General features: G+C 31.4%; 1 protein-coding gene across 3 annotated transcripts in view; it reads right to left on the bottom strand.

Moving 5' to 3' along the window:
• Window positions 1–16,332, bottom strand: part of sba (six-banded) — a 153,074-nt gene that overhangs the window by 78,140 nt on the left and 58,602 nt on the right. For all 3 annotated transcript variants that reach the window (XM_076395176.1, XM_076395177.1, XM_076395178.1), the window contains exon 3: window positions 701–824. In XM_076395176.1, coding sequence (XP_076251291.1) covers window positions 701–824 — 124 coding nt within the window. The remainder of the gene's footprint in view (window positions 1–700; window positions 825–16,332) is intronic.

Genomic DNA, 16,332 nt, shown 5'->3' with positions numbered 1-16,332 from the left:
TGTTTAACCTCGCAGATTTTAGCACGTAAATACTTTTACATTTGTTTAGTTTTAAACATAATTAACCAATTAAGGTAATAATTTCGATACACCATTAATTTCTTTCAATTGTAAGATTTTGTTTTTATTAATCAAAATTATCTTTATTACCAAATGTTTTATTGTGTAAAAACTACAATGTGCTTCATCGAGGAATACAGATTTGGGATTACAAAAATCAAAACTAACCAGATCAGATTTTATAAATTTTCAAATAAGCACGTAGTTTTAAAACAAATTACAATATTAATAAAAACGTTTAAAATTAAAATAGAAAGATTTAGAACAACGAGATTACCTTGATAAAATAACGATAAAATAAATCATTAGTGGATAATAGATGGACGTTTATTTGCGGGCATACAATATGCCAAATTGTTATGATACAGATATTTATAACCTGCGTTTACACCGTTACATGACACCAATGAAAAAATGTTCCCAGCGAAACGGTTATTTTTGTACACACATTCTTTAAAAGCGAATTCGAATGCATCAATCATGAAACATTTTTAATATTAGTTTCTATTAATAATACGCGAGATATGCAAAGAATGTCGAGTAAAAATTGAGATAAAAATGTATATGTTAGCGTGATTTTAAAATATGTTATTAAATCATTAACAAATTAAAAATTAACAAAGATCGTAAAAATACTCACCTTTGGATCGAAATTGAAAACGGTCTCATACTTAAAATGGCATTCTAAGCCACATTTACATGTACCAGACGTCAACAAATACTCCTTCACTTGTTCCAAGGAACTTAAAGCTGTATTACTTGGACTGAAACAAAAAAACAAATTTTAAGAAGCAATTGTTCCATAAACAGATTAGAAAGGAATGACTTACTATTAAATTTACAAATTCTAATTTTTATTTCTATTATTACTAATTATATTTGTAATCCAGGAATACTTGAATTATATGAAACTCACGTAATGTTTGTTTAAGCTTTTTATTAATTTAAAAATCACTGACCTTTTGACGGATGCGATACCTTTTCTAACTTAAAAAGAAATGAAGATACACTTATAAACCCAATAACACCAAAGGAAACGAAATTCAAAATTGTTAACGAAATTAAGAAAATCTTCAATATCACAAAAGCGCTAGGGTACGATCTAATAAGGGGTCAATAAGCAATCAACCGCCAAGAAAAGGTATAATAAAACTAGTACATTTATTTAGCGCTACACTGCGGTTGCAATATGTGCCTATGTAGTGGAAATTAATATGATCCCTGAACTAGGTAAATCGCCCAACGATAAAACACCATATCGACCAATATCTCTGATACCAATAATATCTAAATTGTTCGAGAAGTTATTCTTACAACGTCTCAAAGTAATTGATCAGGTACATGGTATCACAGATTTAAATGAACAAACTATTAAAACAAATTTGTTCAGCTGTTTTTGTAGGCATGGCTTCGAAAAGTATAGCATGAGAGCCTCGAATATAAGTTGACAAACAAAGATATGGTGACGAATATTCAGATTTGCAACCCATCTACGTAGGTGTACAAAGTAGTGTCTTTGGATCAATATTGTATTTACTCTATACCAATGATACCCCTAAATGTGAAAAGAAATGTAAATTGTAAATAGAATACTGTCATTACATCATTGAGTGGACTAAATAGCAAATAAAATTACTACCTAGTCTACAGATGTGGATTTCCTATAAAAAACTACCTATGGTGCTAATTGGTTCTAAAGTAATCCCCTATCAAGCAAAATATTTGGGCATGATACTGTATGCTACTTTATTGGAAAGAGCATGTTAAAAAGAAACGAGCAGAACTTTGTGTGAAGTTCAAAAATGTCAAATATAATACTCCATAATAAATTATAATTATATAAACAAATGTTGAAGCCAGTGTGGACCTACGGTGTGAGATTATGAGGTTCCACAAAAAAACCCAATATTAATATAATCCAAATTCACCAAAATAAAGTTCTTCGCAACATTGCTAATGACCCATAGTATATTAGTAATGATGGTATCCACACAGATCTAAGGGTACCAACCATTAAATTAAACGGTTTGCGAAAAAAAATTAAGAGAGACACTAGAAACTTGTACTTACTAGAAAGTTGTAGATAATATAATAGTTATAATGGTTATGTGCTTTTGGAATTGAATTTAATTCGTTTTTAAAACGCTTAAAAGCTCAAGTAAGTAAAACAGCATATTGGGTGGTTAACCATGTGAAAAATAAAATGTGTACGAGCCAAGTCAAATGGCCATCCATTTAAGCCATCTAAGGCATAATTTAATTCGCGAAAACGGCAATTATTTCCAAACGAGGTCCGTAAAACACTTAAATAATCCCCGAAACAACGTCGGAATTTCACCAAATTAGCCGAGCAGTTCTTACCCGAGACCCGCCCGAATAATCGCTTATAGTAAGGCCTAAATTGCAGCGATTACCTCTGACATGGCCTTATTTATTTTCATTGTCGTGCCAGCATTATCTTTTGACAGGGCTAAAACCTTAAGGCTTCGTATCGACCCTACAACACCATTCTCTCCCTGTTGAATACGACTTAATGCGGCACTATTATCGTTCCTATACGGAGACATTGCAACTGACAATCATTTTACTTATTAAATTCGTTAGTCGATCATATATGCTTTGATATATGCTATATGATATATGCTTTGATATAAATAATATGAAATGTACCTATATATCATATTAACATTTTTTAATTATTATATTAGGAGGCGATTATAGTTGATGCAGTATAAAAATGAATATATTCTCTTGACGCCTTAACTCGTAATTCAGCGATAAAATATCATCTGAAATATAACAAACGATTTATAATGTACCGGCTTCGTTAATCAGCGAAATTTCCGCATTTCTTCAAAGTTTGGAGAATGTGATCGTTGATTGTCGAAAAACCAATTTGTAAACATGATTCTCTTTATGCAATTTTGGGCCTGGCATCAGTGAATGTTATTGGTGGTGAATGGATATCGCAAAATAATAACCGTTTTGCTACACGTGAAATAGTATTTCAATAAAAGTATATTTGTGACAACCAACAAGTACGTGAAGGCCATTTGCTCAAAGTACCACCTACGTCAGATAGACACTTAAAAAAAACACATTCCACAATCCCTATAGAGGAGCAAGTAAGGGATAGTACTCTATAATCTCTACGGTCCTATATCGACTTAGAAACGTTGACGCAAGAACTTTTTTAAAATGCATACATAAAAAACAACTGTATCTTTGATTTAAGTTAAGTTTATGTTGGGTTATATAACAGGCTACTTGTTATGCATATCTATATATTGGATCATCACTAATAATGAAAAACATAGCATAGACGAGACTAAGGTCTGCTAATAAGCTTGACTTATAGAGGAAAATCAGTGAATTAAATAGTACACATTGTCGAAACATCCACCCTATTCTTATATTCTTGTTTTAGCTTTAGATTCATCTGACTTCTTGACTATCATTACATTTCAAAAACCTTGTTTCAAAAACCAGATTACAAAAAATGTATTGTATTGGAATTCAACGAAAATATATTCTTTAATATAATGTATTTGAAATGTAGTACTTACACTATCCAGCTTGCTATAGTCGTAACCAAAGACTACCCTTTTTATTAATTGGGACTTTTAAACTATTCCCTATCTGTTGTTTCAAACCTGCTCGGCTTAATTGTTACAGGAAAACCACAATAATGAAACTATCCGGTGATGTTGATTCAACACAAAGAGCCATTTATGTTTTCTTTTTTAATTTTAGTTTCAAGTTGAAACATTAAATAATACTTAATTTGACAACGATTTATGATCGATGAATATCATATTATTATTGTATTAGTATGTGAAGTATTTCTAATAAAATATAAATAATAATAAAATTATGACGTTGGAATAATGTCCATGCGGTAATAAAACAGAATAAAAATAAGCAAGATCTGCATTAATTATAAAGGAAAATTTATGGGACAAGTATTATGGAGTTTGAAAATATTTTAATAGCACCGAGAAGACTTTATAATACATACCCAATTGCCCTCGCTGCTCTGAAGCTATAGAGACGCAAATTATGTAGTAATTTGGTTTAGCGGCAATTCCGCACACAATCCACTATGATGCCGCTCGTTTATGGAGTTAATAAATTACTTCGTTTGACGATATTAAGAAATGATAGAGTCTCCATGCGCAATAAACCTTTATGGCTTATGGAAATAAGAACGTTTTCTGAGGTAATATTCTCTATTTAATTATTTATGAGTGCGACAATACTTGTCCACGTGAAATCTAATGATCAAAAATATATTATTAAATAATATCATTATCATTAATAACAAATTAATTTTAAGAGGAAAAAAATAAAACCCAAACATCAGTTTAATTAAATAAAAAACAATAAACCACTCTACTCGGCTATCTTATATGTACCACCAGCCTTCGAAAACATAGTTTGATATGTGGAACTCATCTGTAAGTTTGAGAAAATGTTACAGAATCAATACACTGAACTCTTCAATCAAAAACAAAAGATTACTTCTATAAAAGAAACAAAAGTAGGTATACCACAAAACCGTGTATTAATAAATTTAAAAAAAAATCAAAACATACTTAGAAAATTCATAAAAGAAGTCACAAGTAATATTAAATATTCAAATTGGGGTATAAGAACAAGACAAGTAAATGCATTGAAGTATTTGGTTATATGAATTTGTACTTCACCATAGATAGCAAATTCATTAATTTAAAAAAAAATCAAAAAAAGCTAAAATATAAGTAAAATTCAAGCAGTAGAAATAAAATACCTCAAAAGAGTCAAGTATAGCGAATATGGATAGAATGAGAAGTAAAGAAATAAGAAAATACCTCAATATTAAATCAGTAGAAGAGTATATAGAAATGAGGCAACTCAATTGGTGGACATACAATGCACGGAGGACACAAGACTACCTGATGTGTATAGGGGAGAATATGGGAAGCAAGGACGGAGAGGAGAAAAATCGAAGCCGACCTAAGCCAACCTGGAATGAATGCATGGGAGACCGAAAGAATTGAAAGAAAGTTATACACGGAGCAAGAGACAATAGACAATAAACATAAAACACCTACACTACTATATGGTACAAAAGCTGTTTTCTGATGACATGACATGACAGTTTTAATTATATTTCTATCAATTCTAATAATAATTCTAATTTGTAATAAATCTTAGTACATTATATATTGAATAACTCAGTCTTTTTTGCTTAAAACTATAACAAACTACTTGAAATATAACTGATGGTTTAAAGCGATATGAAAATGGCCGTTCAAATAAAATTTCCTTTTAAATCGATCCGGCGTGTAGACGTATTAGCAGCATTTTAATATCGCGCAACTTAAAGTTACGGGTTTTACGGTGAAGATATAAAATGTCACAGGTGATCCGACTTTATTGGCTTCTGATATAATATTCTCCAAAGTAAGCTTTTTAATTTACGTAATGACCCTGTCATAAAACTGCCGCGAATGACTGACGATACGGTTGCCGTCAAAACGTAACAGTATTTTTAAGTTATGGCTTCGCAAAAACCGTATAAAATGTGTTATTAAAAAAACTGAATTATTCATGGATAAGCTGTTTTAATTGAATGCACTCACCAACTTTTTATTTATTTTTCTTATCGTTCATAACTACCAAAATAATGTAGATAGTTATTTATATCTCATTAAGTTTATGATAAACTGCATCGAGTTCGAGAAACTAGACTAGATTTTTTGCATAAAATTAATTTCTAGTATTGTTCCGACGGGTATATCGTGCTCTACCAAGAACAAAAACCAAACCTTCCTCAAGATCCCAAACTTTCTGGATTCACAATAAACGGCCTATTTTCATGGTAATTTAAATTCAATAATAAACACTTGTTTCCTTTGATTAATCAAATACATCTCATAGCATTTAAATATTTTCTTATAATTTATGACATAGCATTTTAATGCAACACCAATTTCTCAATATATTCATCAACACAATCTTATCACATTTTCTTACTTGACAAAAAAATGGAGAAATATTGTTTATAATAAATAAAGCATATTGTTCTAAAAAAAGCGTCACGAGCCTTTCCCTAAACCCAACATGTAACAGTAAATGAATATACAAACAAGCATTGTATAACATTATTATCAAAATAAAGGTAAAAACCACTTGGATGTTAAACTCCTACCGAATGGAACAATTCACCAGCTGCTCATAAAAGTTGCTACAATTTTATATGCAAATGTGTTCGGTTTGAAACAAGAATGCCCTATTAAGTCGACCGAAAGCTACTTACTTCTTCGACCTGAGTCCGCTTAGTTACGTACGTGAGCACACCGAATAAAAAGCCGGCGACTGCTTTTTAATGGAGTGCGTTTCGAAATTTATGAAATGCGCGAAATGTGACCGAACATTTTCGTAGAGGCTCAAAAGGCAATTGTATTTAATGCCATGTGTAAATTACGAAACAGTAAAAAGTTTTTCCCGTATCTTAGGTTGTTTAAAGATCATTTAAAATCACGTTTTAGTTCAAGTAATGATATTTTGTATTCAACTATTGATCTTCAGATAGTTCGACAAAACATTTCTGATATTCTGTAGATAACTGTACCAAAAGTATATTTCTATAATTAGTACTTTATATAAATAAATTTATTTTTATGAAATTTCATTAAACCAAATGTGGATCAATTAACAATTAATGAATGTCGTGTTACCTATTAGCTAAACTAAACTTAATTTTAGCATTTTATTAACGTAATAAAATTAATATTTTACAAAAAATATACTAAGGTTATTAATTTATAAAAAGTACACAAATCAAGTATTTCGGCTCTATTGAAGGTATAGATTTTGCTCTATGGCTTGATTCTCCTCAGTATTTAGATGGCAAGTATTTCGAAATTATGATAGCAAATAATGTGCGTATCTGACTTGGAGATGGTCAAGCAACTGCTTCAGCGATTGTCATATCATATCGACTATCGTTTTCAAGCAAATTGGGCTTATGATATACTAGATTGGTGACAAAACTGTAAAGACAATAAAATTTCCAAGAAATTGGCTAAGAGCCTTTTAAAGAACTAAATTCCGATTCGAGTATTTTCTATATATTTCAATGTATAGTTCTAGCTTTGAATATGTTGTTTTCCGCTAAACTTATATTCTATAATATGTATTATGTCACTAATTTGGATCATAAGCTAAACTCAAAAGCGTACGTAACGTGAGTTGTCCAATTGCGGAAGTTGACGTAGTTTCAAACCTGTTTTATTTAAAAATGTATTATCTATATAATTTATTTTCCATGAATTTTTCCGATATTTTAATAACTATTCTGCTATTCGGGTCGGAGACGACCAATCAATCAGAGAACACTAAAATCGGTCCAGCCTTTCTTGAGTTACAAACGGACACTAATTTACAATTAACGCGGTCTTATATATTCAGATGTAAAATATATATAAGCGTGAGTATAATATATAGAAGTTTTAACATGTGCAGGAATGAATTTTATTTTATTTTTATATACCTGTTAGTTTTAAGTAATTCGCTAATTTCTATGTTTGCGTATTTCAATTATTGCCGATGCACATGACGCGTTATTTTATGCTATAATAACCAAATAGACATTCGAATTATAATTGCTAACAATACCTATGTTGATGTGTGTATAAATATAACAAACGTCTGGTTGTGTTCTCTTCTGGACTCTGTTCTTAGTAACAATAACGTAGGTATCTTATACAAGCTGACTGGCGGCCAGAATGAATAAATTCAACAAAATGGCAGAAAACACCTGAAACACGAATTATCGTCTCGTATGAAAAAAGAAACGGTCCGAGAGACCGGGCGGGTTGCAATATCTCAGGACGCGGAGGAGAATGCCGCGAACTACCTTTAACGCAACGGAATGTAAAAAGAGGAGAACGAGTGGAAAGCCGAGAGGCTCGTTACTCGCAGTTGCAGCATATAAAATAAAAAGCCCGGCCGGAGTATCGGTAATCGTAAAAGGTGATAATTTTCTTTGTTTCGTAAATAATTGCTTCTAATCGTTCTCCTGACACATCGCGACCATACGACAATGTATGTTGCCTGATGAGAAAATTACTTAATTTAAAAATCAACGTCGCCTTTCCTTATATTCTCAGTGTCCTGTTACATTTTATGAAATTAATTATTTGGTGACTATCAATTAATTTTCAATTTAAGGTAATCAATCATCACTCAATCTGTCATGATTCCTTAAACATATATATTATTGCAAAACTCTGATTTCATTATGATAAATTGGTAATAACTTCCAGTGGTATAGGTAATTACTTTCCGATATTTACAATACATTTTAATAGTCATAATATGCAGCGTTATGATTTGATACGTCAGTGATTTATTTTGATTTGATATGTTATTGAAAGACATGACATGTGTATAATGTAAACAGTTATTTAAATAGATACATTTATAAATCATCCACTAATAACGACGATATCCTGGCAATGTATCTGAAAAACTTCGAAATCACTACTTTTAACAACACGAACAAAAATAAATTACATAATTAAGTTCGAAGACGCCCCGGAGTAGGCTGAGGAGGTGAACATATCTCCCGTTGTACCACAAACCTCCGCCATTCCAACTCCCGGCGGGAACGAAGCTAACAAATTAATTTTCGTGAACGCGAGCACCGAGATAACGGCATACCTCTTTGTAGTTTCGTTTTAATCCCCTTAAATGTCATTTAATCTAGGATCGCAATCGCATTAGCAATTTTGATGACATTACCGAGAAAGACAGAGAAAAAGGGAGATCCGGAAAGGATTGTAACACAATTTCTAAAAAAAGTCCATTTTTATCCGAGTTTTTAAATAACTGTTTAATTAAAAGAGATAGTAGAGAGACGAATTTTTTGAAGACAATTTTTTGTTATTATTCAAATGGGCATTTATTAATGGGAAAAAAATTTTTCTCTAAACCTTTTATTAAATACTAAAAATTGATTTATTGCAGTTCTTGTAGTGATCTATAAATGGATAAAATAAAACTATTGATAAAAACTCAATCAATATTTAAAAACAGACAAAAAATAAATTACCTCCTATAGAAGTATTAAAACTTTACATTAGAAAATTTGTTTTGTAAACACAAAAATAAAATATTAGATCAGGCTTCTGTATTAGAAGTGTCAGTTATATAACAAGAAATACAAGATTTTATTTATTGTGTTTACAATATTTATTTATTAATATCTAGGAAGATTGTTGTGCTGCAATTTTAACAATTAAAAAATCTATAAATAACCTATAATATGTTAAACTGAACATTTTCAAAACATTTTATCCTTAAAAATAATGTATTAACTTAAGTCTCGTAAAATAAGTGGACCGAAATATTCCTAATATGGAATGGTCCCTGTACCATCCTTAATGCCTGTAATATTATAAAACCCAACTTATCAATCACTTATTTAGTGTCTACTGGTCCACTTCGATCAATTTATTGAAGACGAACAAAAGCTGAGAATAGCGAGAGTTACTCGTGTAAGTCATGGCACTCTTAAGGTTATCGATTTAAATATAAAAGACCAACTAGACGTCACTTGCCATCGTAACAAGCTGTATGAAGCTGAATTGATTTGATTCAGGAAGGATTTCAATGAAGCGTATAGTATAGGTAAATTATATTAGCGCTATGAAGGTTACCACAGAAAATAAACGAGCCAACAAGTAAAAGAAATGATGGACCTAAACATCTAAACATAAACTATGTCTGCTATTGAAATAACAAGCAACAGAACGGAAGATATATTTCAAATGTATGTAGCTGGAAAACTATTAATAGTCTGTTCGATCTTTGTACATCTTGGTATAATTACTTTATTTAATTTAATTATTTTATTTAATACTTTTAATAATTATAATAGTATATTATAACAATTACTAATTACTTATAAGTATTTGGTAAATATTGGTATTGGTTGCTGATATTAATTAGAGTAGGTGGGTATAAGAAAAATCAATGGTATTTCATACTGAATGATGTTCAATGTTGACTGAGTATGAATTAGCCCTAAACACTGATGATAAGCCACAAAATATAGTGTTACAGTTTAAGAAACGAAAACGAAAAATATAAACAAAAATTGTTATTAATTATTTTTGTCAGCTTTATGTTGAGAAACAACTCGTAGCAATAAAAATATGCGTAAATCGTTCCGTATTCATTATTAATATTAATACTTTGTTTTTATTATATTAATGCTGCGTTAATAAACCAGAACGCGACATGGAAATAACTCCCAGGAACGGTTACGTGGTGGGCGAAGGGATTATGAGGGGAGAGGGAACGAGTTTAAAACCGGCTCAAAAGGAAATCCAAATTCCATTTTAATTAGCAGCGATATCTGTACGTCAATAATTAATAAATGGCAGATCGGTAGTGGATTCGGGACCGAATAGAAATGTAATTGATGATGGCGAATGGTGCACGACACGAATTTAATGGCATCTGATTAATGGATTCCTAACTGGCAACTGTGCAGTCCGAGAACCGTCTAGTTGATTGGGTTTTGATTATAGCGATCGGCGATTTCCCGATACGGCTTTCAGTTTAATAATGTTCTTGTAATTGGCACCAAACTGTATGCAAAAGGTAGAATGTATCATTAGGTCCTTTATGTCGTTGATATTCCTTTGCTGGAATTAAGTGAGTGCGTCATAAAAGCTTGTTGATACAGAAGTACAATAACCTGCAGTATAAATATACTTTTCACCATTATATACAGAAACAAATTGTGCTAATTTTGATTGAACAAAAGGAAACAAAGAATATATTACATGCGTAAACAAAAGTTTACACAAAAAAGTTATTACATTATAAATGCTCTTAATTTAAGGAAGATTATCACGTCAGCAAGAAAAGTCAGTCTGAAAGAAAAATCAGGCACATCCTCCTCGTTTACTCCCCTCAAAACTATAATTAAACAAAAGAAAACATATGTGATGGTGATACAGTATCGCTAATACATGAAGGTATAATGTTTCAAAGCATCCAATATAGCATTATTTAACTGGTGAGGTTCCTCTGTTCGGAAGTAAAACAATTTCAAGTCTTTTTTAAAATTTTGTGAAATATTTATCGTAATGATTTTAGTTTAAGACTATTACAGTATTGATTAAAATAATATTATCTAAAGGAAAACAATCGGCGAAGAAAAGGTATACTAATAATGAACATTCAACATATAGTATTATTTCCTTAGCTGTAACCTAAATTTAGCAGAAATATGAACGTAATTGTCTCCAATTTGTTGGAGCAAGATAATTAATTTTTAAACGTTGCAAGAATTTACGATCGTTCAAGAACAAATTCAGCAAATCCCGCCACGGCCGTAAAACGAAAAGTCCATAAAAATAAAAGGTAAAAAAAGCCTGGAAACAGAATACAATCCGGCAGTTTTTTTAGTGTCCGGAAAAAACGTTTTCGTCCAACGTAAATTTTCGCAAAGAAACTATATCAATGCCAGGAAATGAGTATATGCGCGCCGCGAATAGATAAGACTAGCATGATTTACATTTAGAACCGTTTGCTGCAAGATAAAGAGGTCCATAAAATGAATGTGTATATAAGACATAATGGTTCTGCAACCATCTGGCTGCAGGCCGGGTTAGCGTAGACGTAATTAGAGACCTCGAGTTCACGGACAATGATATCGATAAGAGAAGCATTTAAATGAAGATTTACGGCAACTGTATAAGCTCGAATACCCAGAAAGCGACAATTTATATTAAGATGGTATCGATGGCAAGAAGGCGGCAAACATTCTGGTATGCTCGACAATACGAACATGAGATGCAATAATAACTTCCATTTCATGATTGCTATTAAATTGATACTGACAATTTTGAGTCTTTATTATTGATGACGTTAAGAAACTAGATACGTTACGATGACTATTTATTAGTATTTTATAAAAGTATTATAAAAGTAATTAAAATGATGAAATATACTAATTAATAATTAATTATTACGCCCTTATTTATAAGTCTTTGTACAAGGATATTAACAAAACATTAAACATAACATAAATAGATAATCATGTCTCAATTATTGTCTATGTATATGTTTTTTTTTAACTTATTAATTAAAAAAAATATAAAACTTTGGGAATGATGAAGTATTTATATAAAAAAATTGGATAGACTAACCAAATTAACATAATACAGAGAATAAAAAAGGGAATAATAAAATTCCCTAACTGCAAAACACAAGGACTTGATGTGCTTTCTATCATCTAAAATTCCAAATAGTACAAAGTTGATAATATTGAAAGCGAATAAACTAATCCCAACTCAAGGTACCTTTGAAGTTTTCGCCAATTTATTCCTCACTGTATAGACGATGGTATCCCGCAGACTCTATTCAAGCAGAGCTTTGATATTGTGTTGTAAAACCGCGCAGGAGAAATTCACATATACAAAACGATTAAGTGGAATGAAAGCAATTCATTTCGATATTTCGGAGAGGAAACTTTTGTCTAAGTTTATGTCTGATGAGAATTAGTCGAGATGTAACCGTAGGGAACTGGAACGAGTTGAAAAAAAAGAACGTCTTAGAACACACAAAGGAGGAGAAATGAAGCGTTAATGCGAGCACATTAAATTAAGAAAAATAATGGCTATATGCTTAATTATGCTAGGGAAGGTCTGTTGCCTGTTCGAATGAGAATACCAAGATTTTAAACCCATATTATGAAGTAAAAAAATTAATAAAATAAACCATTTCTTCTTTTTATATATATTATATATTATATAAGTCTCCTTTTACCAACGAGGGTTTATCTGGACTGGCCCTACTGTTTAATGTGGGCTCCGGACTATGGTCCTCAGCATTAAGCCTACCGACTGGAGAATGACCAACTTAATAATCATCAAATAATCACAGAATACATCCGGTCTTACCCAGCCTGGTTACTGACGTGACTGGGATAATTTTCTTTGTCCGATTTTACAGCAGAATTCGAACCCGCGACTATCGCAACAGTAGGTGGACCGTCCTGTCGCCTTTACCACTGCGCCGACCGAGCCGGCTAAATCACTTGTTTGTCGAATATTTGTCTCTATTGCCATTAATCACGTTAACTTCCAGGGTTCTTCGATAACTGAATCTACCATTAATACAGACACAAGCTCGAATCGCGAACACCGATTACTCTGATTAATAGCTTCATGAAATAAAATGAAACTTAACTACTACTAAATCAATCAATATTAAATTTTGAAAAAGATAGTTAAGATTGAAAAGTCCAGGGCGCGCGTCACCGAGATGGTGAAAGCGAGAAAAAGATAAGTGAAAAATAACGAGAAAAACTATATAGACATTCAAATATTTTTTTAACTGTTTGAAATTACTGAAACTATAAAATATATACTCCAAGAAGATTTGACAGAGATAAACTTGACAATAAACTAAATAATTAAGTGAAAATGACACGTGCAATAACATCCAACGTTCTAGAAAACATAAAAAATGTAAAGAATTCTAATAAAATAGCAACTAATTAAGTTATTGGTTATTTTTAAATTTTGGAGAGTAGATGTCAACCGGAAAAAATGTATCAAAAATACATCAACCACGTTCTATTAAAAGGATAAAGGGTATATATAATATGTTTATATTATGGGTTTGTTTATATCATTTATAATTATTACTAATGTTTTGAAAAATGTCGTAAACTTTTGCCAAATCAAATATTACAAACTGTTTCGGTTACATGTTCCGACGTATCAGATATTATTTTTTAATAAGGATAAAATGAAAACTACTCATTTGTTTTTGGTTTGGTTAAATAGTTTTGGTTAAAATATATTGTAACTACTTTTATACATAAATGTATTTTTAAAGTGAAAAATGTTTTACAGTGTTTGCATTTGAACGCAAAACTTTCTGTATCCCATTTTATAATGTCGTTTGGTATTTCAGATTATAATCCAAACATATACTTGAGTTCTATGTGCTGGTAGTTGTTCATGGGTTATTTTTACTCAATCTTCTGAGCCTCGATAACTTTTAAACATCTCCACAAGAAATAAAAACAGTCAAATGGAATTTTATAAAATTAACAGATCCCATTTCCATTAAAACTATTTAGTTTATACCATTAATGTGATCATCACTTATTCATTATATTATCTTCCTTTTATATTTTTTTAATATTCATCACCGATACTTAATGCATTTTCATGTTTTTCATATATATTCATTACATCATAGAAAATAAATTAACAAAATAATAATTAATGTTACCAGCCTCGTGTATTTACACGTAAAGATTTAGAAAATATTTTCGAACATTCGACCGAACGATAGAAAAAAACTTGAACACGACATGAATCGAATTTTAAAATCGTAACTGACCAGTTCCGTTTGCCGGTCCTGCCATCGCCATCAATCATAATCTATTAAAGCAACCAGCAGATGACATTCATTAACGGTCAAGGTCAAATATTAGAGAAGCTTTAATTCAATGTCAAAAACACTTTGCTCGGCGCGTGAGTACAATGGCTTTTCTACCACTCCTTCTGTGGAATCGTCTTTTTTTTCTCTCGTCGTCATCACGACGATCTTCGCAAACAACACGACAAACACATCAGAGAACGACCGAATGGATTTAATTATCTGATCCTTGATTATGCGGAATGCGTTCTGTCTGAATCGATAATGAGATTAGATTTCATTTATCCCCTAATGTTCCGAATAAGAAGCGGAAGATTCGTTGAGAATGTTGCCATCGATCAAATCGAAATTTCATTAGTACTAGTTCAATTTTGTTAATTGATGTGACCAGTTCTTTAGATCAATCGCCCACGATATTTACGGTGGTTCAGTAACACCTAATGAGCAATGCAATATTATTATCGATATTAACAAAATTGTTCAATTAATTTTTATAAGTATATTAATAAAAAAGTTGGCAAATGAATGGAAATGAATGTCAGAATTGCAAAAACCATGAATTTGTACTTCACTAGAACAAACTAATTAAAAAAGGGGCAAATTAATTAAAAATCAAGCAAAACTAAAGGACACAAAGCAATTTATTGACAAATTTGTGGGGTTGGGAGATGTGAGTAATGTGAAACAGAGATAAAAGTAAAGTACAAGCAGAAGAAATGAAGAATAGAGTAGTCAGGAGTATACCAAAGTTAGACAATATGAGAAGAAATAAAAAAATTAAATATTGAATCAGTCAGTCAGACAAGTCAATGGTTAATGACAATTTAATTAAATTAGTTAATGCAAACCCAATTAAATGCAACTGGTTGATGTTATTCTTGATAAGGGATATCATTCATTTCCTCATCTCTCTCTTCAAATTAACAAGTTAATGGGCAGACTTACCGCACACGGCAGACACAAGACATATAAAGAGAATGTATGTATCAGAGAAATACTTCAGAAGACTGGAAAAACTGCGATAGCGGAGACAGAAAAAATTGGAAGGAATGTATACATGGAACAAGAGAGAATAGACACCTACATCACTATGTGACATAAAAAGTATATAATATATCTAATATTAAATTTTATAAACTCTACAGTTAACAATAACGACTACAGTTAATAATAATTGGTTATTATAAAGTCACTTGCAGTGACCATGACAGATAAGAGGTAGCAAATGTTAAATCATCATCATTCCATAACCGACATTTATGGAGAGCATCACTTTTCGAAAATACGCTACTCTTGGTGCAGGACTCAACATTTTTTACTAAATCTCGCAACGTGTAACTATTTTGGTCTCGTATAATATAATATCTGAATTTGATCTTCAATCGTGCACTAATTTTCGCATCTCAAACAAATGACTTCACTTCTAATATGATTTCGGAGAGAAACATGGCAAAACTGCAAAATGTTAGTGTATAAAGTCGAAAATAGAACGAAAAATCAATAAAAACGACGACATCTAGAACGTTCTTCCGATAGCTGGCGTAATGCCAAAATCTTATCTACACAAGCTTGATTGGGTCTAAAATCCGAATGCTCATCTCGGCTTTTCTCCTTGCGATCCCTTTGTAGCCTCATTTGTATGATATTCATAAACACCTTCCCGACAATTGATAGGAGTCTTATGCCTCGATAGTTCTTAAATTCAATAGTGCTTACACCGAATAGAACACTTTCCGATCGCCAAAAATCTCTATGAACAGCACGTGAGGCCGTTGAAACAAGGCTTCCCCACCGCCATTGATCATTACTGTC

Source organism: Rhynchophorus ferrugineus, unplaced genomic scaffold (genome assembly GCF_030347505.1).
Source record: "Rhynchophorus ferrugineus isolate W39M unplaced genomic scaffold, kcgeb_rfMv2 rfM2, whole genome shotgun sequence".
Lineage (NCBI taxonomy): Eukaryota > Metazoa > Arthropoda > Insecta > Coleoptera > Curculionidae > Rhynchophorus > Rhynchophorus ferrugineus.
The sequence above is the reverse complement of the archived record's forward strand: the minus strand, read 5'-3'. Positions and strand labels throughout refer to the sequence as shown.